At 41.3% G+C, this 24,210-nt stretch overlaps 1 protein-coding gene across 3 annotated transcripts in view; it reads right to left on the reverse strand.

The window, feature by feature from the left end:
- Positions 1 to 24,210, reverse strand: part of spag16 (sperm associated antigen 16) — a 1,014,658-nt gene that overhangs the window by 316,105 nt on the left and 674,343 nt on the right. For all 3 annotated transcript variants that reach the window (XM_072578621.1, XM_072578623.1, XM_072578620.1), the window contains exon 13: positions 13,496 to 13,622. In XM_072578621.1, the coding sequence (XP_072434722.1) occupies positions 13,496 to 13,622 (127 nt within the window). The remainder of the gene's footprint in view (positions 1 to 13,495; positions 13,623 to 24,210) is intronic.

The raw sequence follows: 24,210 nt of genomic DNA on the forward strand, positions 1-24,210 counted from the left end.
CCTTTTTGCCCTCCTGATTTCCCTCTTTAGTATACTTCTACTGCCTTTATACTCTGGGGATTTACTCAATCTCCGCTGTCCACACCTGACATATGCTTCCTTTTGATTGACAAAAACCTCAATTTCTCTAGTCAGCCAGCATGCCCTACACCTACCAGCCCTTCCTTTCATCCAAACAGAAACATATTGCCTCTGGACTCTCCATCTCATTTTTTAAGGCTTCCCACTTTCCAGCCATCCTTTTACTTGCAAATATCCGCCACCAATAAACCTTTGAAAGTTCTTACTGAATGCTGTCAAAATTGGCCTTCCTCCAATTTAGAACTTCAACTTTTAGATCGATCTAAACTTTTCCATCACTGTTTTGAAACTAAAAGAATTATGATCACTGGCCCCAAAGTGCTCTGCCACTCTTGACTGATTTCCCAGGTACATCCACATACTGAATCAGAAACTTTTCTTGTACATACTTAAATTCCTCCCCATCCAAGCCCTGAAAACTATGGCAGTCCCAGTTTACATTTGGAAAGTTAAAATCCCCTACATAATCACCCTATTACTCTTACAGATAATAGAGATCTCCTTACAAATTTTCTTCTCAATTTCTTGCTGATGAATGGGAGGTCTATAGTACAATCCTAAAAACGTGATCACCCCTTTCTTATTTCTCAGTTCCACCCAAATAATGTCTCTGGACATACAGGAATATCCTCCTTAATGCTATCCCTAATCAAAAACATCATACTCACACCCCCTACCCCATCCTTCCTATAGGATCTAAAACTTAGAACATTAAGCTGCCCATTCTGCCTATCCCTGACCCTCAATTATATCCCAGTCTCATGTTCCCAACCAGGCCCTGAGTTCATCTGTTTTACTTGTTAGGCCTTTTGCATTGTAATAAATGCAGTTTAATTCATCAGTCATTCCTTGCTTTGTTCCTGACTGTTTGACTTGCTCCTTTTCCCAATTGCACCAGCCATTCCCACCCTGCTTTACTAGTTCAAATCCTCACGAGCAGCTGTAGCAAATCTCCCCACCAGCATATAAAACCCCTCCCAAATAGAGTGCGATCTGTCTTCCTTATGCAGGTCACATCTACCTCAGAAGAGATTCCAATGATAAAAAAATGTATCATTCTCCCCTACACCAGCTGTTCAGCCACACATTCATTTGCTCTATCCTCCTATTCCTACTAGCTTATGGCATCAGGAGTAATCCAAGTATTACTACCCCAAGGACCTCCTTTTTATATTCCTGCCTAATCTCCCATATTCGCTCAAGAATCTTGTCCTTTGTCTCATCCTATGTCTTAGTTCCAATGCATACAATGACCTCCTGTTGGTTCCTGTTCCTTTGAAAATATTCTGCACCCTCTCTGAAATATGCTTAACCCTAGTACCAGGGAGGCAACACACTTCTGATGGCTCATTGTTGGCTGCAGAAACGTCTGCCTGTGCCTCTGACAAGACAGTCTCCTATTACATTTGGTCACTTGGAACCTGATGTACCCTTGTTACAGTACAGCCAGTCTCAGTACCAGAAACTTGGCTTTCAGTGCTACATTCCTCTGAGAATCCATCATAGTGTCATAAAGTTATAGAGATGTACAGCACGGAAACAGATCCATCGGTCCAACTTGTCCATGTTGATCAGATATCCTAAACCAACCTTCTCCCATTTGCCAGCACTCAGCCCATATCCCTCTCAACGTTTCCTATTCATATACACATTCAGATTTCTCTTGTGTTGTAACTGTACCAGCTTTCACCATTTACTCTCGCAGCTCATTCCATACACACCACCCTCTGCGTGAGAAAGTTGCCCCTTAAAAATAATCAATCAATCGCCTCTCACCCTAAATCTATGCCCTCTAGTTCTGGACTCCCCCACCCCAGGGAAAAGACCTTGTCTATTTATCCTGTCCGTGCCCCTCATGATTTTATAAACTTTTATTAGGTCACCTCTCAGCCTCTGATGCACCAGGGAAAACAGCCCCAGCTTATTCAGCCTCTCCCTATAGCTCAAACTCTCCAACCCTGGCAATATCCTCACAAATCTTTTCTGAACCCTTTCAAGTTTCACAACATCCTTCCTGTAGGAGGGAGACCAGAATTGCATATAATATTCCAAAAGTGGCTTAACCAATGTCCTAAACAGCCACAACATGACCTCCCAACTCCTATACTCCATGCTCTAAACAATAAAGGAAAGCATACCAAATACCTTCTTCACTATTAACCTGTGACTCCACTTGCAAGGAACTATGAACCTGCATTTCAAGGTTTCTCTTTTCAGCAACACTCCCCTGGACCTTACCATTAAAATGTGTAAGTCCGGCCTGATCTGCATTTCCAAAATGCCGCACCTCACATTTATCTAAATTAAACTCCATCTACCACTCCTTGACCCATTGGCCTATCTGATGAAGATTCCATTCTACTTTGAGATAACCTTCTTCACTTCCAAAACATCATATTTGTTCAAAATGAGGAATAGCCACAGGAGACTCCTGCAATACCTGCCTACCCCTCCTACCTTTCCTGGAGGTTACCCATCTATCTGTGGTTTTTCTCTCTTCCTGAATCTGCCATCCATCACAACCCTGGCTCTTGTAAATTGCTCGATGCCATTAACTGCTGCTCTAACTGATCCATGCGATCCGATAGGATTCACACTTTCTGCAGATATAATCATCAGTAATATTGAAATTCTCCCTAATCTCCCATATCCGACAGGGATAGAACATCATTCTACTTAATGCCATCTTTGATCCTTAACAAGATACAGACCCAGAAAATAGCAATTTTACTGCTGTAAAAAATACTGCTCCATGATAACTAAATATCTAGGTTTTATATTTTTAAAGTTTAATTAAGAGACGGATCTCAATAAAATGTATAATCAAAAATACATCATTCTACTCACTACTGTAGGTTACACTTTAAAAATAATAAGCCATTTAGCTGATTCCTTGTTGTGAGCTCCTCAGCTGTGAATTTCACTGTTCATTTATTTTCCTTAGTATGGACTCTGATGTCCAGACATACTTGAATCTAAACAGCAAAGACAGAGGCAGAGGCAGTCAGCTGTGCAATCACATTCATTGCACTGTTTTTTCACTTCCCATGTGGTCTGTCATCCTCCTTTTTAAAAAAAGTGCTGTTGTTTCATTTTTTTTGAAGTTCCATAACAATGCAACAGCTAAGACGACAATAATTACTGCTCCAAAGATTCGAGGAAATCAGCTCCAACACTTAAATTACCTCAAAAAAAAGGAGCAGCTCTTATAGCCGCAACATTTTCCTGTCCTCCATCTTGGACTACCCAGAATACTCTCAACCTGGGAGTTCTCTCAGTGAGTACATTGATGATAAAACAAAATCTGCACAGCCTTCGTCTAGCTGAGGAATACAATGTTTGAATACAAAAAGCTTCATATTCAGCAACCAAGCTTGTGGTCTATAGGGCAGGACCCAACCCTCATATGGATACATGGACAATGTAGAGCAGAACCCCCAAATCCCTTGAGTTATATCAGCAGTGACATTTCCTAATAAAAAATCCTGCAAATTTTACTGTCAGGGACTACGCAAGAGGACGAAGAGAAGGCTGCAGAATTTCTTTTGTTATGTTTATGTTAGGTTAAATTTCCTAATGGTAGAGCATCCCCAGAAGCAATATAAAACAGTTCATTTAGCAATGGCTTTTCCACTTTGATCTCTGTTTTCTATATTATCCTTAGCCAAAAATGAATGAAGAGCCCTTCCATCCTCCTTTACCTGTAATCCAGTCTACTATGCAATGTTAAAGAGTATACAGCATACTGTAGATTATAAGTACTAAAGGGGACCTTTTTGGCCTACCCAAATGTCTGATGCCTTGCTTGATGATATACCTGACCTGTGCTTCACTGTTTAGGTTTTTCATTGATGTCATGAGCCAAGAATGAATGGGCTTCCCTTATTTCCTAATAGCCAGCCGCAAAGTTTACCTCCAGAATAAAACAGTGTGATATTACTGCTGCAGTTGAGGATGTTACCATGATTCCCAAGAGATCTGGTAAAAATTTGCATAAACTTCTTGTGATTGAACACCAGCTATCCATTGGCTTATGAATATCCCTCCTTGCAGTTTATAAAATCTCCTGTCTGTTGTGGGATGGCTACATTTATGCAGTCAATAGCACTCAACATGGGGAAGTCTGGTCACAGCAGTGATTCTGAGTGCCTGCTCATTCTCACTATTATCATCACAGAGTGACCACCAGGACCAGAAGGGAGTAGGTCATCCTGCAGGAAACTATTGATATGACCCACACAAAACAAACCTAGCCTGTGTAAGATCTGCTTTTTCCAAAGAAGTTACGGAAACTAGACTGCTGTCTATAAATCCTGAGGCACATGTGGTGCTTCCTGCAAACGCAGCCTCTATGTGCTTCCCTCCCATTCACTGATGTCAGTGTTCAGTCAGTTTAATACGTTTCATGTGACATGAAAAGGCATTGAGTTTGTTGAATATCACAACAAATGCTTTTGGTCCAACAACTTTGTTGTACCAAAGACAGGTTATCCAAATCAGGCGGGTTGTTCCAGTACTGCTATAACCTGTAAATACAACCTGTAAGTATCTGAAAAAATGATTATGTAGAAATGTCCTGTCCACAAAAGAGGACAACAAACTCAATTATTCCTCAATTATCCACAAAGTTCATTCATTAATAATCTGCTCACTGCTGTGCAGTTTGAGTTCTACCAGATCCACTTCACTTCAGATCCCATGGGCACATGACTCTCCATGACAAAGGGGCTGCATTTCAATGGCAAAGTAAGAGAAGTGTGATTGCTCTTGACATCAAGACAATAGGCTGAAGGGAAGATTTAACAGTATACTATTAGAGTTGAAAGTGCTCATATTGATGGAATGACTAAAGAAAATTAGGTTGCTCTCCTTAGGGCAAAGAAGGCTAAGGCAAGACTTTATCTGATGAGAGCTGCTGTGACTCTGTTTCCTCCAAACACAGACAATACAGTACTATACATCTCTACATAATCTGAAGAATTTATGTGCCTTTCTCAGAACAGAGTGTATAAGACAATAGTTTTGACGGGGTCAAAGTTGAAGACTGCATGAAGCTTCACCCATTCTGACCATGTCATGAGGAATTGAGAGGAGAAAGGTAGCACATCTGAAGCATTTGATGTGACAAAGATGGATTCAGGAATTTATTATCAAGCAGAAAGTTAGAACAAGGAAAGATGTAGTGGTAATGTTGCTTGTCTAGTACACTAGAGGCCCATGCTAATGCTCTGGGAATAAGTTAAATCACAACATAGCAGGTGGAATTTAAATTCAACTTGGAATTGGATGCTAGTCTCATATTGCTAGTCTAGTCTAACAATTTATTATAAAAATGCATCTAGTTCACTAAAGTACTGTGAATTAGAAATCTGGCATTTTTTAATCGTCAAACCTATATATGTGACTTCAGATCCACAAGTGCAATTGCCTTTTTAAAGCTCTCTGAAATGGTTTGGATTCAAGCCACTCAATTGAAGGGCAATTCAGGACTAGCTAGTGCCATATCTACAGATTGGACACAAGAAGAAACAATTAATAAAATTACTCTTTTGTTAACTCAAGAAAGCCTGGATAAGTTAACTCAGTTATACAGCACGAAAAGAGACCCTTCAGTCCAATCAATCCATGCCAACCATAATCCTAAACTAGTCACAACTGCCTGCTTCTGGCCCACATCCCTCCAAAGCCTTCCTATTCATGTACTTATCCAAATGTCTTGAACATTGTAATTGTATCCATCGCTTCTTCTGGAAGTTCATTCCACACATGAACGACCCGGTGTTGTTTTGATTTCTTTATTTGCCCTTCATGTCTTTAAATCTCTCTCCTGTCCCCAATTGTTGAAGCGCCGCATCCTTGGGAAAACAACCACCATCAGCTCTATTTATACGTTTCATTATTTTACAAATTTCTGTGAGGTCACTTCTCAAGCTCCTTTGCAGCAGTGAAAAACATCCCAGCCTTTCTTTATAAGTCAACCTTTTTAAAACATAAATCCACTTGGTCTGGGAGAAAAGTATTCAAAAGGGAGATGTGGTGGTGGTAAACAAAGAGGGGGAGCTAGTTCACTGTTGCTGAGCCATGAGTTTGACAATTTGGGGCAACCAATTTGGAAACATAATAAATTGAGGAACCTTGCCTGAGGCCTGATCATAATACCAGTGATGCCCACATCCCATGAAACAACAAATAAAACCCAGGTTTGGTAACTGTGGAAAGTTGACAAGCTCAGGGTTATTTGATGTGGAGAAGAGGATAAGCCGAGGCTCGGTGATGTGGAGAGGGTAAGAAGTCCAGGCTGGTTCCAGTGGAGGGCTGAAAGAATCTGAGGTAGGTTATCATGGTTGAAGATTCCAGAAGCATTCCACAAGACACTGAAAACTTGTTTCTTCCAGCAGAAAATTGCTCTCCCTTCTGAACCGAATTCCTGATTTGACCTAAGTGAAGTCTAAACAGATAATGCCAGACTTGCTGAGTTTTTCCAGCACATTGGATGCTGGAGGTCAAAATAAAAACATAGTACTGTGCTTTTACCTAAATATAAATGTCGGGTCTCTGCGTCCTTAACAGTGTAACATTCCATCCATTAACACCATAATTGTCTGCCAGGCACTTTAGTAAAGTCTGCTTGAAAATGATGTCATTAGGTTACTGTTCCAAATAACTTTCTGACCATCAGGACATGACGTGACTGCTCTGAGGTACAGTGTGGCACTATGACCGCCTTCGAGAGGTCAATAACCAGGAAGCATACTTTTAAATTAAGGTACAAGAGATTTAATGGGAATGAGGAATTTCTGTTCACTCAGAGGGTTGTGGGCATCTTAGACTCACTGCATGAAAGATAGGGACAGGAGCCCTGAAGAACTATATAGATGAACATTTGAAATTCTAGAACATTCAAGCCCATGACCTAAGTGCTGGAAAATAGGATTAGGATAAATGAATGTTTGATGACAGGTGGGGACACTGTGGGCTGAAGGGCCTCTTTCCCAGTTGTTAAAAATTCTGACTCTAACCAAGGGAATGTGGGTGAGAAACCCAGGGTTTGCTACAGCAGAGAGTACTTTTGCTCATCCCACTTAATACAAGTGGTATTAACATCTTTTTGAGAAAGGGCATTAGATTTCTCTGATGGTGTGCATTTTTATCTGAGCTCATTTTTGAAAACAGCATTGTGACAAGAGAATACCAAGCACATCCGCATTGAAGAACAGTGTGCAGCTTTAAACAGGCATTTATTCATTCTGGCGAGTTATTGAACAGTGTCATCCAAAAATGGTGACATCAGTAGCTAAAATATAAGGTGTCATGAGGGAAAAAAAAAGAGTTGGAATATGCTCCTTGATTGTTCATAAACTTCACCAGAACATGACAGGGATAAAGTCTGCTTTTACAGCAAGTTCCAAAAGACCATTAAATTAACTACAGATTTCACAGGTTGTACATAAATCCTTTGAGTCTGAGTAACACAGAAATCTATGGCCTCATCTCTATTGCAAACATGCACCACAAACCACTAGGGACATGTCAATCATCAACATTAATAATAACATGTTGTTTGCAATAACCAGCTCTATTTCCATTTCTGGATCATGGAAGAGTACTTAGGGAACCACTGCTTAAGAAGATAACTGCAATAGTCTTTTGCATAGTCAAAGAGTAATAAACTGGGGACATTTGAAGGAAAGGTTCTCATAACTGAGCTGTCAAGGCAATATTGAGCTAAAAGAAATGTCTAGAACAATAGGCAGAATTTCAAAAACAATATTAAAGAGGATTTTAAATACAGTCTAATAAGTTTAAATGTACAGCCATCAGATGCCTTGATTTTAAAATATTTCAAAATACATATTGGTTTTTAAGTTCCCGCATGGCCTCATCATTTCCCAACTCTAAGCTGCTCCAGCCCTGCAAGCTAAGAGATCTCTGCACTCTGCAAATTCCGGCCTATTGAGCGTTCTAAATTTTAATTGCTCCACTATTGCCTTCAGTTTCCAAGCCCCAAAGCATTGGAATTTCTTCCTTAAATTTCCCTGCCTCTCAATATCTCTTTTTTCCCTTTGCAATATTCCTTTTAAACCCATCTCTTTGATCTTGCTTTTGGTTATCTAATTTTATACCTCCATACGTGGCTTGATGTAACTTTTTTATTCCTGTTAAACGTCCTGAAGCATTGCATTAAAGATGGTATGTAATTGCAGGTTGTTGCTTTATTGTCTTAAGCTTACTTCCTTTCTCTTGGTTCAAACCAAAGCTAAATATGCGAGAGCTGTATCAAGTGACAGTCATCAAACAGACTGTCGGTGCAAGGATTTTCCAGCCATTTAAGTAAAAGTGATTTTAAAGCCCACCAGTATTCTGTGTGACATACTTTGGAGGTCTCACCAGAATGCAGAAGCTAAAGTGAAGAGAATTTACCAATGATTTAAATACTTTATTTGTTTAACATATCGTTTCAGACACTGATCATCTGCTATAAGTTCTGTCTTATGATCCTGCTCCACAGCTACCTGATGAAGCAGCAGTGCTCTGAAAGCTAGTACTTCCAAATAGATCTGTTGGGCTATAACTTGGTGTGTAATTTTTAACTTTGTCCATCCCACACTAACATCGGCACCTCCACATCATAGCATTCAAGATGGCATTATGTTTTCTGTCACCAACTTCAATATATAAGAACATATACATATACAAGTTACAACATATAAACAGGTCATTTGATCCATCCAATACAAGTTAGTTTACATGAGTAGAAAATTGCAATTACTTTCACTCCTCTTGTTACCATATCATTTTAATTGGCTGTTTGTCATCCACCTATTCAATACTGTTAAATGCTGACAAGCCCTGCCTCAACAATCATCCCTGAAGTGAGTTTCACATAATTGTCATGAGAACAAGTTTCCTTTGCTGTTTGTTGGAAATCTATGTTAAATCTTGAATCAATTTGATTACTCATAATTACCCCCAACCACTGGAAACAGCCTGCTTTTAATTTACCTTATCCAGCCTTTCATGGATTTGAAACATACAACCACACAATATACTGTTCCAATGTGAAAATAAACAATTTTTTTAAAAAATTGGAAAATGGGGCTAATCAGGGTTTTTGCTAAGTTGATTACGAAGAGGTGGAAATTAAGCTTATTTTGACAAGAGAAACATATTTTGAAATACGCACCTCAGAAGAAAGATGGCGATCAAATATCTGGTGCAAACCTTAAATTAGAGAGTTCAGGTATTTATCCTTTAAATCAACATCACCAAAACATTATTTTGTCATAATCAAATTTCTATTTGAAGTTTGCTGTGCACTAATTGGTTGCCAATTTTTTACTCAACACCAGTGATAACACTTCACTAGTACTTCTAATCGGTGGAAAATGCTTTTGGATGCACAGAGAAAAGAACGATATACATACAAATTAGGAACAGGTCCAGGTTATTCAGTATCTTAAGCAGGCTGCACCATTCACTAATTCTGCACATGGTCAAATTGTGGCCTCAACTCCACACTCCCACCGGCTCCCAAATTCATGCAATCTTCCTTTTTTTGCTTCATGAGCATTTACCACCTTCTACAATGCAAAGTACTTTGACTCATTCTCCTTGCCTGAACAAACTGATACAAGACTACTTCAACTCTCACATTGCTGAGAATCAAATAATACTTTCTTTAATAAAACCTCTAAATATTTCTGTGAAGAAGAAATTGCAAAGTGTGATTATCTGGAAGTTTATTTTCTGAAGACATGTGACAATTAACTCTGGACTGAGAAAGAGGAGCAAACGGAAAAACTGTTTTCAGAAATAAAAATGTGTAAGTGATATTGGGAAGAATTGCAGAAACATGGCAGCATTTGTAGGTCAGCTCTCACTGTAGTAGCCATTAATCAAGATGCAGTCAGTCTCTCTTGGTTTAGTCAAACTCTAAATTAATAGTTAGCCCCAGTGTGAAAGTAATTGTGAAACCTCGGTTACATATTAGGGATTCCACTTGGTAGTTAACTACTACAGCGGGTAATGGTTGAGATGATATGATGCAGATACACTACAATTGCACCTCCAAAAATATGCAGACCTTTAGATTTCCGATCTGGAGGCAGAAAGATAGTCGAGTTTGTTTTACTACATTGTATACAATTGTTAGTCATCATCAATTGGAGGTTATATTATTACGTAAGTGACATTAAGGTATTTCATCTTGGACTGAAAAGCACAGTTAGAACACAGAAAACCATAAATTATATTCATATCATGCCCTTAACATAGCAAAATGTTCTAAGGGGTTTCACAGGAGCATTATCAAAATAACACCAAGCTATATAAAGCAACGTTAGGACAGGTGAGGAAAAGCTTGGTCAAAGAGAGATTTCACGAGAACATTTTAAAAGAAGTTTAGGAAGGGAAATCTAGACCTTTGCCTAGGCATTCAATTCTCAAAGCCCACTGGTGGGGCCGTTACTCCATATTTTGGGATGTACAAATGAGGACATTTATAAAATAAAAATGTTGATCAAAACGTGTACTTTGTGCTGCTAAAGTGCTGATTCACTGTGTTGGTAAATTCCAAAATTTATTTTCTTTGGCAGAAAGATGTTTTTGTTTGATGTCTTCCATTTAATTATTATTATTATCATCATCATCATCAGAGTGAAGTTAAGACGAGGGGCAATGATTGACTCGGTTGCCCCAGAAGGAGACCTTGCATGCAATAACAAATAAAAATGCTATTTTAAATAGTTGGTGCAAATTTTTTAGTCTCTACTAAGTCTAGGAATAGAAACACATGGGTGAAATTGACAATGGCCATTTTCTCAGAATAGGGATCGGGGTGCAACAAGGGTATCCATGTCCAAGTGGAGGATGGCCAAGTGAAGTAATTAAAGTAAAAACAGAAAAAGTTGGAGAAACCCAGCAGGTCTAACAGCATCTGTGGATGCAGAAACAGAGTTAATGTTTTGAATTTTGCTCTTATGCAAAATATTTCTGTCTTAGGGCTTCTGCTGCAGCACTCCAGAAAGCCCAACATATGCTGGAGGAACAACATCTCACTTTCCACGTACAGACTTTCCAGCCTTCAGGACTCAAACATTGAGTTCAACAACTTCAGAGCATGAATATGAACCTCCATTTTGACTACACCCTCTTTCCCCTCTCTGCAGCATCTTGTTAGCATGACTTTGCTCTCAGCAGAGCTGACCTAATTCCTACTATTTGGATCTACTGTTACCATCTGTTTTGCACCTATATCCCTCCTGTAAACCACTATTAGCATAGCACTCTTTGTCTTGTGATGTGAGCAATCTCACTAGCTGTTCACCTGCTTTATCCTCTCCCTTTGTCAACACATCAAAAATTTATTTACCAGACCCCTCCAGTTCTGAGGAAGAGTGATATTGGATTTGAAGTGTTAACTGTTTTTCTCTCTCCAAAATACTGTCAGATCTGCTGAGCTTCTCTGGCACTTTTTGATTTCCAGCATTTGCAGTGTTTTCCTTTAATCTGAAGTAATGAAAGGACTACTGGAGCCTATTGACAGATGCTGATCAAAATTTCCCTATCAGCATACAGGCTTTACAAACAAAGAAGGTCAATTTAGCTGATTGCAGGCTGGTAGGGCAACATGCTATGCAGGCTTCAAAACCCTCCCTACCTGGATGGGCTTCAGCAGCAGCCACAGGTCAGCCTGGGAAAGAGGTCCACACAGTGATGAACTGTTCACAAAATCTTTCTTCACTTAAAATTTGGAAAAGTTGGAGACTCTGCCTCCATTTTGTGACATCCTCACTCTGTCATTTACACCCATGTACAATGTTGCTGCTTTCAAGCTAAGTCTCCTGTTGGCCCAATACCTTCAAGATCCTGTCTCTTGCCATTAATTGGTCAGTAAGACCATCATCTGATCACTTATCGAAAACTGGCAAAACTCAAATGATTGACTTTCTTACACACAGTCAGCAGTGTTCAGACGCCTGCCTGAATTGTGAACAGTGTCCCAATGTTCTTCAACAAGTAGTGTCAGGAAATTATCCATATAATACTGCCTTTGTTATAACATTTAAGTATTATGATTCCTGTGGAATATTTTCAGAGAATACACTTGCTTTTTAATAAAAAAAACAATGCATATTATTGTACATACAAAATTCCCTGAGAGTGTATCATTCTTTACGAAGTAAATCATCAGCTGGAGGTCAACATGAACTATGCAAGGGAAGAACAAAATGAATGAGTTTCCAGTGAAAGTCTGTGATTAAGCAAAGGTGACCAAACTTTTAAGAGCATTTATATGAAAACAACCATCTAATTTTGCATTTCATTAAAACTGGTCATGGAGGTCATGTTGCAGCTATATAGGACATTGGTAGGCAACTATTGGAATACTGCATGAAATTCTGGTCTCCCTGCTATAGGAAGGATGTTGTGAAGCCTGAAAGAGTTCAGAAAAGATTTACAAGGATGTTGCCAGGGTTGGGGGGGGGGGGGGGGGGGTTAAGCTGTAGGGAGAGGCTGAATAGACTTGGGCTATTTTCCCTGGAGTGTTGGACGCTGAAGGGTGACCTTATAGAGGTTTATAAAGTCATGAGGGGCATGGTCAGAGTAAACAGACCTAAGAGGCAACTTTTTCATACAGAGGGTAATGCGTGTATGGAATGACCTGCCAGAGGAAATGCGGGAGGTTGATGCAATTACAACATCTAAAAGCCATGATCTGGAGGGATTGGTGTTGATCCGGGGTGGACAAAAAAAAGTTTAAAAATCACAACACCAGGTTATAGTCCAACAGGTTTATTTGGAAGTAAAGCTTTTGGAGCACTCCAAAAGCTTGTACTTCCAAATAAACTTGTTGGATTATAACCTGGTGTTGTGTGATTTTCTAACATTTTAAAAGACATTTGCTTGGGTATATGAATAGGTTTAGACGGATATGGGCCAATGTTAGCAAATGGGACTACATTTGTTTTTTCGGATGCCTGGTCGGCATGGATGAATTAGGAAGAAGGGTCTATTTCCGTACTGTACACCTCCATGACTCTATAATATGGTGCTTTAAAAAAAGGTAGCAGACTAATTTAAATACAAGAAGGCACATAGATTGTTTCCCTTTTGTAACTGGATCATTTGTCTCCTTGTTTGGCATCCAGTAAAAGGTAACCACTCTCCTTTACATAATTAAATTCTGTCTAAAGAAGTACATGAAGGAGAATGGAATATAAGGATTTGGAGATAAATGTAGGTTAATTAAAGTAGGAAGAGGCTCTTGTGAAACACAAAGCTGTTATTGCCGAGTGGCCTGTAAATTTTATATTTTTTTGAAAAAAAAACACAACTTTCAGTTTGGCAAAGTAAAGCATTAACAGTGATTCATTACCGTAGGAAGATCTAATTAAAAAAAAGTTTTATTTACCGTCCTGGCGTCCCAGAGAGAAATGGTCTTGTCGGCTGCACTGGTGAGCAGCGTGTTGGAGAAGGGGAGAAACTCAACGCTATTCACAGAATCAACATGACCTCGGAGCGTCTGTCTACACCTTTTACTGTTAAAAAAAAGTCATTAGAAATACATCAGTTGTCTGCAGAACAACACAGTCATGGCACTTCCACTACTGTAAGTATCACATGTTGAATAGGAGACATTCAATCTTGATCTAGCCCGACAGGAATTAAATCTAATACTGTGGTCACTGGCTCCATCACCTTTATACTAAACAGCTTAGACTAATTACCAATCCTGTTTTATTTCACACTAATTCCGAAGAAGGGCTCATGCCCGAAACGTCGATTCTCCTGCTCCTTAGATGCTGCCTGACCTGCTGCGCTTTTCCAGGAACACATTTTCAGCGCTTATTTCACACTGACTCTGGACGTAGCAGCACTTTATTTTATCTGGCAAATAATGTGATGATGACTCAAGATACCATCCTGTCTCATTTCAGTTTCATAGGAATAGTTCGCCTGTCTCACCAGAGGAGAATAAATGTCACTGTTTCAACTGGACTTGAACGAAGATGACTTTTGAGCAAAGAGAAGGTATGATGCGTCCTCTAACAAAATGCAATATTGAAAATGACGACTTTCACTGTCCTGATGTGAACTGTTTCATCTAAATTTGGCTGACAAGCAAAAGACACAAGCAGGCTGCCACAAGGCATATATTAGGTACATGTCATCCAGTCAAACAGCTACATCAAACATCTGTAAGATTAATTAGCCATCATAATAGGTAGCCATAACCTACCACTTCAAGCAAGGTGAAGAAGTGATGGGCTCTGACAAATTCTGATGAACTAAATGATTTGCGATTTATCATCAATATGTGACTGAGCATTATACTGTAGTACCTATGTTGTGCTTGTAACAACGTAGTTAAACTGATGGTTCTTTGAACATTTAATTTATATCTACTACACAGACTGACATTTTTATTCACCCAAATGGCTTATGACAAGCAAATGTATTGTGATTTTCTTGTCAAGATGCAATTGTTATGTAGAATGCATTATTTATCTTATCAAAAAAACTGATAGATTTTGAGTTCAAGCATCTGTACAGCACTTCAGTAACGAACAACTGCTATTCATGTACATTCTGCACAATGAAAGTGCATCGCATCATCACAGATTTCTTTCAGGCTTGTCTTCAATTAAGAATATAATAAACAAACATATCTGTATTAAAAATTTAATCTGATCCATGCATTGCTTGTTGCAAAGAAGAAGAAAGCATATTATATTAGGTCTAGCTCCTCTTTCGTGACTAAACTAAACCCAGCAATTATGTTTATTTACAATTTCAATAATTACATAAATAATTTGTCTCTTATTCTATCTTTTCCCAAATAGTGAAGCATGTTACTATTAGTTATTGAAGGGCCCAATCTTCATGTATCATCCTTGTGTGTTGGCAGTTTATTAGGTTGGCTGATCATGTAAACTATTGTTTAGATTGTTAAACTCTGAGGCATAAGACTTTGAGTTCCAGCCCAAACATTTGAACAAAGAATCCAGGCTAACACTTCAGTGCAGTACTGACGAATAAGATGTTAAATCAGAGGGCTGTGTCTAACCTCTTAAATGGTCATAAAAGATTCTATGAGGTTGTTTTGGAGAAGCGCAGTGATATGCTACCTGGCGTCCTGGCCAACATTTATTTGTCAATCAATACATTAAGATTAGATTTTTTTTTAAGATTACCTACAGTGTGGAAACAGGTCCTTTGGCCCAACAAGTCCACACCGACCCACAGAAGCGCAACCCACCCATACCCCTACACCTAACACTATGGGCAATTTAGCATGGCCAATTCACCTGACTTGCACATCTTTGGACAGTGGGAGGAAACCGGAGCACCCGGAGGAAACCCATGCAGACACGGGGAGAATGTGCAAACTCCACACAGTCGCCTGAGGCGGGAATTGAACCCAGGTCTCTGGTGCTGTGAGGCAGCAGTGCTAACCACTGTGCCAACGTGCCGCCCAACATTTCTGTTTTTGTGGCCTTTCTGTATGCAAATAATTGTTAAATTTCATATATGATAATAATGATTACACTTAAAGTGCTACAAAGTGCTTTGTGATATCCTGAGTTTCTTTCTAGTGAGAGCCATTTGTCAACTCTCAATAGCAGGAATCAGACAAATCTTGTATGGCCCTCCCATGTCCCACCGATTTTATTTTTAATTTCAAAAATATATATTTATTCACAATACATGTCTTCATACATATAAATTCTCACAAAAGCAGTTTAGTTCTGTACAGTTGCATATCAAGTAAATAAACAAAACACTGGACTTTGACTCAATTAAAAAAAACCAAAGACCTCTTTTACACATAGAATATTAATATTTACATATATAAAGGCACTAAGAGGGTCTGATAACTGAACAGTCGCCCATTTACCTTCAGCAGGAAGACCTCAGACTGTGATCTTTCCCCACTACATCTTGGCAGCGGCTGTGCAAGTTTAAGTATGTCCCTCAGCACCTAGGTGCTTGGAATTTGCCAGTCTGCAACACTCAGTCTGGAAGGCCAGCAGGTTTTGGGCAGACTAAAGTGCATCTTTAAACGAGCTGATGGTCTTCCAAGTGAAGTCAATGTTTATCTCTGTGTGCTTCCTGGGGAACAGACTGTAGAGCACAGAATCCTGCGTCACAAAGCTGCTCAGGACAAACCTTGATACAAACCTTTACATTTTCCTCCAGGCTTCCTTTGCAAAGGCACATTCCAGAAGGAGATATGTGACAGTCTTAACCAGCCACCCCTGCCTCACTCCCACCCCGCAGACACTTCGAGGGCAGTGTGTGGTGGTGCAGTCTGACTAGGTATACACAAGGAATCTCATAAGAAGTGTCCTTTTCACCACTAGCCAAGTGGTCTTGGTGCTTTTTAGAAGGTTCTGATAGAGGCATTCTGCCAAATGACTTTGACAGTTTGCTCAGGGAACCACGGGATAGGATCCAACCTCTCCTTTTCCCTCAGGGTCTGGAGAACGCCGAATACTGACAACTTCCTAATGGACTGCTGGTCAAAGTTGCTTTTCTTTGCAAACTTCTTGATGAAGAACAGGTGTTACAGAACAATCTAACTACTTCGAGCATTCCTAGTAGCGAGGCCACTCCCATCCTTCACAACACTGGGAAAAGATAGAACATTAGTATATAGCAACACTTGGTGTTTGTGCACCAAAGGTCTATACACAGCTTGACACAGCCACACACAAAGGTGGTCATTAGGATGAGTGTAATTTGGGGATGATTTTCCCTCTGAAAATGTGTTGCTGGAAAAGCGCAGCAGGTCAGGCAGCATCCAAGGAGCAGGAGAATCGACGTTTCGGGCATGAGCCCATTCCTGAAGAAGGGCTCATGCCCGAAACGTCGATTCTCCTGTTCCTTGGATGCTGCCTGACCTGCTGCTCTTTTCCAGCAACACATTTTCAGCTCTGATCCCCAGCATCTGCAGTCCTCACTATCTCCTAGATGTTTTTCCCTCTGCCATATCTAGAGTTTTATATATGGAGTCCATGCAGACACAGCCTATCTTAGGCTTCCAGATGAAATGGAAGATGGCTTGGGTGCTTGAAACAGCACACTTCTGGAGGATGCACTATGTACAACAACAAAGAGAGTGCTTGACACCTGATGACCACATTTTTGGAGCTCCATTTTGGGATTGCTCCCCAAAAGACCAGTTTCTGATCACTTTTGTGATGCGTTCCTCCCAAGATTTTGTGCACGTCCCAGCCCCTCTGAAATACATTCCCTGCACCTTCAGTTGTCTGTCCTGACTGTGAAAGGAATGAAGGATTGCTGGCCCAGTTCCCAAAAAACATGGCCTTGCTCTTGCCTTGATTTACCTTGCCTCCTGAGGCCAATTCAAACTAGTCGCACATGCTTATGAGTCTGCTCACTGACAGCGGGTTCGAGCAGAAAGTGGTGATGTCGCCCTTTTAAGGGTAGCTTTGACCTGTTGGCCTCCGCTGCTTGAAATAGTAATTCCTCTCAGGTTCTTATTCTTCCTGATGGACTGAGCAAAGGGCTCCATACAACATACAGACAAAGCAGGAGAGACTGGGTAGCCCTGTCTGACTCCGTATCTGATCCGGACGCTTTCTGATTCCCACCCTTTGATTGAGTCTGGACTAATGGTGTTGGTGTAGAGCAGTCAGATCCAATTGCAGATTCACTCCCCAAAGCCCATTGTGGAGAGCATGTCTCATAGGTACATCTGTGATATCCTGTTAATGACCTTCTCCTTGTCCAGACTGATGAGGCAGGTATCCAACTCCTGTCCTGCATGTAGGCGATTGTATCCGTGAGGAGCAGAGGCTGTTAGAGATCATCCTGTCCACTCCAGCCCAGGTTTGGCCAGGGTGAATCACCAATTCCAGAGCAGATCTGACTCGGTTGGCAATGACCATAGATAGGATTTTGCAGTCTGCATTCAGCAATGATATTGGTTGCCAATTTCTAATTTCCTCCTTCTACGCCTTCCTCTTGTAGATGAGGGTGATGGTACTTTTCCTTATGGATTCGCTTTTGGTACCTACCAGAAACATACTGTCATACACCTCCAGCAGTCCTGGCCAATCCAGTTCCACAGAACCAACTGTAACATGGCCCGTAAGCCATTGCTTCCAGTCTTATTCTTTCCTATGGACTAGAGTGCATTGGTCAGCTCTTCCAAAGATAACGACAGGACCAGCCTCTTGTGGATGCTGCCATCTAAGACCTCCATGATAGGTGACAGGAACGACTGGGAGGATGCTCTTTCAGCGGGCTTCAAGTCATAAATACTGACATAAAAGGATTTGCTGATCCTCAGGATGCTGGACTGAGATGATATTACTGCGCCATATTCTTCCTTTAGGCTGCTGAGCCCAGAGATCTCCAAGTGGAAGAAGGGACATGAGCACATCTTATCTTACTGTACAAGACCAGAAGATTATCTTGGAGGTTTCTCAGGCAAAGAGCAAAGCTTGTTGGCTCTTCACCCCCGGAGATCCTCTATGTAACTGATCCCCATTATCTGCAACAGGAGTTGGTTCAGCATGCTTGTCTGGAGTTTAGACAGTTTTGCCACCTCTTTCTCACCTTCTGAACACCTTTGAGGGTGAATAACCTCTTGATATTCCTTTGACTGTTTCCCGCCAGTCCATTGGAGACTCAAAGAGGGGTTTCATTGTTGTCCAACCTGTATAAGCCCCTTTGAGCTCCTCAACCTGGGGTCAAAAAATAACCTTCAGTTTCCACGTTTCCTTGCCAGCCCGCTGGTCATTCTGTATGTGACAGTCAGGATGAGGCAGTAGTCAGAGACGAACACCAGTTTGACATTCATGGATCAGATTGAGAATGTCTGGGATGCAAACAGGAAATCTATCCTTGAGCAGATAGTCCCATTTGGCTACGACCAAACGTATCTACGCTGTGCTCCATCTGCAGGGAAGCTGAAAATGTCATGCAGCTTGGCAACTTTAATCAATTCCATCAGGAATCTGGACATGGAGTGCAGTTTGCTGTGAGCCCCTTTGGGTTGTCCATCTGCATCAATGATGCAATTGAAATCTCCTGCCAGAATGACAGTCTGGATGTCGTCATCAGCAGTGGGAGCTGCTGCAGGACAGCCAGTCACTCATTGTTTACCGCTGGGATGTACGCTATAATTAGTCGCAGGGGAGCATTTCTGTATTTAACATCTACTATGAGGAGGCGACTGCAGCCCCACCTCTTTAACTTCGGAGATGGGGAGGTTGCCGCCTTGCAGCAGAATACCCTGACCAAATCAAAGGCCCATAGGTCCATAACCATGACCATCTCCTACAGCTGCTGAGGTGTGTTATCCTACACTCCTGCAGAACAGGAGCTCTGCTTAGATAGTGGCCAGGTAAGCCAATGTGGAAACACATTGTGTAGTAGATTTAATGCTATGCATGTTAATATTGGCAATTTTAACATCCATTTTAATTATTTATAGAATTAGACAATGTCCATTCACCTGTGCTCTTATCACTGGGAGACTCCTTGTATCCCTGTGGAGTGGGCAAATTGCTGGACACTCTCTGCTGGACAATTGCCTGCTCCAGTGACGTCAGGCTAAGAATGAAGTCAGCAGGATCCATGTCTGAGTCTGACTGAGGGACTGTCAGAGTGTCACTGCTTCCAGTTGCCTGGAGCTATGGTATGCTGGTACCTCTTTGATCCTGACCACTGGAGGCTGGGCCTCATCAGGGCCCTTGGGAAGTCTGGTATTTCAGGATTGTGGGGTACTCCTCTACTTCTCCCCTGTTTCCTTTTTTTGTTGATGGCCATCCCTCTGCACATCTTCATTGTCAGAGGAGTTGCTGGTGCAGCCATTATCCAGCTGTTTCTGTCCATTTTGCTGTGGGGCTTATTGGGCCTGATGTGTTTTTCTTTGATGGTTGCTTCTCACTGGTATTCACTGCCTGCCTCCTTTGTTTTCTCCTCCTCCATTGACTCTGTCTCTTCAGGTAGAGGTTGGGTTGGTTGTTGTGCCTTTGCACTGGCTACCTATCCCTCCTCGTCATCCTATCCTTCTTTCTGGATGCCCCTTATTACAGTTTTTTCTACTGGTAGGTGGCACCTTGCTGACCTTTGGGGGTCCACAGCTCTCGTTGCCATTTCCGACCATCAGAGCTTATGTAGTGCTCCCCTGACCTGACAGGCCTTATACAGGTAACTTGCTTCCACACACAGGTTGCAGCTCTTGGGCAACTTGCAGTCCTTAGTCAGGTGGCCCTCCTGCCTGCAGTTCCTGCAGAGTGTTGCTGTGCGCTGTCCTCCTGCAGGTTCGGTACACTCGAGGCTGCTCTGTGTACAGTCAAGTAGACTCGGCTCCCTTCGATTGCAAAGCTGAAGGGTGGGTGGAGGATGTTCCCACTGGCTTCAAGACTTTGACCTGCTGCTTGCTGGTCCAGATTCCAAAGGGGTCCAGTACATCGGTATTAACTCCTTCAAACTGCATGTACCTTCCCAGGAAGATCAGGACATCTGCTGCCAGGAGATGGGGCATTTTGAATACTTGCATTATTTATTGAAGCACTGTATAGAAGTGCAGGGAAGTTTTAGTGGTGCGTGTACAACTTTAGTTAGACCACAGTTGGAGTACGACATTCATTATATGTTGCTTCATTATAGGAAGGATGTGATTGCATGAGGGAGGGTGCAGGAGAGATTCACCAAGACGTTACCTGAGCTGGAGTGATTCAGCTATGAATGGAAACTTAGGCTGAGACTGTTTCCTTTAGAACAGAGGCTGAGAGGGGAATCTGTTTGGGCATACAAGGTTCTGAGGGACGTAGATAGGGTAGATATGAAGAATTTTTCTCTCTTAGTGTAAGGAACAATAGTTGAGTGTGTAGATTTAAAGTAAGGGGCAGGAGGTTTGGAGGGGTTGAAGGACAAATTGATTCATCCACAGTATGGTGGGTATCTTGAACTCATTGCCTGAAAGGGGAGTAGAGGTAGGAAACTTTTTTCCAATTTATTCACTGTTGGGATGTGGGCATCACTAGCTAGGCCAGAATTTATTCCTCATCCCTAGTTGCCCTGGAGAAGGTGGTGGTAAGTTGCCTTCTTGACCACTGCAGTCCTGGTGCTATAGGTAGGCCCACAATTCCATGAGGAATGGAATTTCAGGATTTTGACCCAGCAACAGTGAATGAACAGTGATAGTGAGGATAGTGAGGATAGTGACAAGTCAGGATATTGAGCAGTTTGGAGGGGAAATTTTGATGGTGCTCTTATGTGTCTACTGCCCGAGTTCTAGAGTCATACAGCATAGAAACAGATCCTTTGGTCCAATCAGTCCATGCTGACCATAATCCCAAACTAAACCAGTCCCACCTGCTTGCGTGTGGACTATATTCCTCTCAACATTTATTATTTATGTACTTAACCTAAATGTCATTTAAATGTTGGGACTGTACCCATACGCACCACTTCCTCCAGAAGTTCATTCCACACATGAACCACTCTCTGTGTTAAAAACAACTCTCGTGTCTTTTTTAAATCTTTCTTCTCTCACCTTAAAAGTGTACCCCCCCCCCCAGTCTTGAAATCTCCCACCCTAGGGAAAAGGCACTGCCATTCATATTATCTATATCCCTCATGATTTTATAAACTTCCAAAAGGTCACCCTTCAACCAACTCCACTCCAGTGACAGAAGTCCTAGCCTATCCAGTCTCTCCTTAAGAACATATATAAAAGCATAAGAACTAGGAGCAAGAGAAGGCTGTCTGGCCCTTTGAGCCTGCTCTGCCATTCAATAAGATCAATGCTGGTCTTTTTGTGGACTCAGATTCACTTACCTGTGCTCTCACCATATCCCTTCATTCCTTTACTGTTCAAAGAAAATCTATCTTAGCTCTAAAAATGTTTACTGAAGCAGCATCAACTACTTCACTGGGCAAGGAATTCCTCAGATTTCCAACCCTCTGGGTGAAGAAGTTCCTTCTCAATTCAGTCCTAAATCTGCTCCCTCTAATCTTGAGGCTATGCCCCCTTGTCTTAGTTTCATTCACCAGTGGAAACATCCCCTTTACTTCCATCTTACTTAGTCCCTTCGTAAGTTTATATATTTCTATAAGATTCTCCCTCATTCTTCTGAATTCCAATGAACATAATCCTAGTCTGCACAGTCTCTCCTCATAAGCCAACTCCCTCAACTCTGGAATCAACCTTCTGTGTCCCCTCCAGTGCTAGTACATCCTTTCTCAAGTAAGTGACTAAAACTAGCCAGCACAGTGGTTAGCACTGCTGCCTCACAGCGCCAGGATCCCAGGTTCGATTCCAGCCTCAGGAGACTGTCTGTATGGAGTTTGCACATTCTCCCTGTGTCTGTGTAGTGTGCTCCAGTTTCCTTCCACAATCCAAAGATGTGCAGGTCAGGTGAATTGGTCATCTAAATTACCCAAAGTGTTGGGTGCATTAGTCAGAGGGAAATGGATCTGGATGGGTTCCTCTTCCAGTGTGGACTTGTTGGGCTGAAGGGCCTGTTTCCACACTGTAGGGAACCTACTCCTAAAGAACTGCACACAGTACTCCAGGTGTGGCCTCACCTGCACCATATACAATTGCAACATAACCTCCCTGCTTTTAAACTCAATCCCTTGAGCAATGAAGGACAAAATTTCATTTGCCTTCCTAATTACCTGTAGTGCCTGCAGACCAACCTTCTGTGATTTATGCATATAGACTCCCAGGTCCCATTGCATAGTAGCATACTGCAACTTTTACCATTCAAGTAATAATTCCTTTTACTGTTACTTCGACCACCATGGATCACTTCACATTTAATAACATTGTATTCCATCTGCCAGACCTTTGCCCATTCACTTAAACCATCTACGTTCCTCTGCAAAGTTTCACAGTCCTCTGCACACATTGCTCTGCCACCCATCATGGTGTCATCTGCAAACTTTGACACACTACACGTTGTCCCCAACTCCAAATCATCTATATATATTCTGCATAATTGTAGTCCCAACACTGATCCCTGAGGCCCATAACTAGTCTCTGATTGCCAGCCAGAATAGCACTCATTTATCCCCACTCTTTATTTCCTGTTCATCAACCTATCCTCTATCCATGTGAATACTTTACCCATAACGTCATGCATCTTTATCTTATGCAGCAGTCTCTTGTGCGACACCTTGTTGATGGCTTTTTGGAAATCTAGGTACACCACAACCACAGGGCTGCCGTTGTCCACCTTGCTTGTAATGTCTTCATACAATTCCAAAAGGTTTGTTAAGCATGACTTGCCCTTCATGAATCCATGCTGCGTCTGCCCAACGAGACAATTTTTATGGATGACTTGCTATTTCTTCCTTTATAATAGACTCATGCATCATCCCCACTGCAGAGGTTAAGCTATTCGGTCTATAATTCCCCATCTTTTGTCTACTTCCCTTTTTAAACAGTGGTGTCATATTTGCTGTTTTCCAATCTGCTGGAACTGCCCCAGAGTCCAGCGAATTTTGGAAAAATTACCACTAGTGCATTTGCTATTTCCCCCACCATCACTTTTAGTACCCTGGGATGCATTCTATCAGGGCCAGGAGACTTGTCTATCCTGAGCTCAATTACATTGCCCAACACTACCTCTTCCGTAATAATGATTGTTTCTAGGTCCTCACCTACCTTCGTCTCTTTGTCAATAACTGACAATGTTATTAGTATCCTCCACTGTGAAGACCTATACAAAGTACCTGTTCAATGCCTTGGCCATTTCATCATATCCAATAATTAAATGTCCTTAAAACTCAAACCCCCCACCAACATCTTGTATATCATCAATATAATGTCCCAACTCCTGCACTAAAAGATGTGAGCAATTAATGCAAACGTGCTGAAAGCCTTCTTAACCACCCTATCTATATGTGATGCAAACTTCAAAGAATTACGTACCTGAACTCTTAGGTCTCTCTGTCCTATAACAGTCCTACTTTTAATTATAAGTCTTATCGTTGTTTGTTTGACCAAAATACCTTGCATTTATCCAAATTAAACTCTATTTGCCACTCTTCAACCCAAAGACCAAATTAATCAAGATCTCTTTGTAATCATAGATGACCTTCTTCACTGCCCACTATACCACCAAACTTACTCAC

This window comes from Chiloscyllium punctatum, chromosome 10 (assembly GCF_047496795.1).
Source record: "Chiloscyllium punctatum isolate Juve2018m chromosome 10, sChiPun1.3, whole genome shotgun sequence".
NCBI classification, from domain to species: Eukaryota; Metazoa; Chordata; class Chondrichthyes; order Orectolobiformes; family Hemiscylliidae; genus Chiloscyllium; species Chiloscyllium punctatum.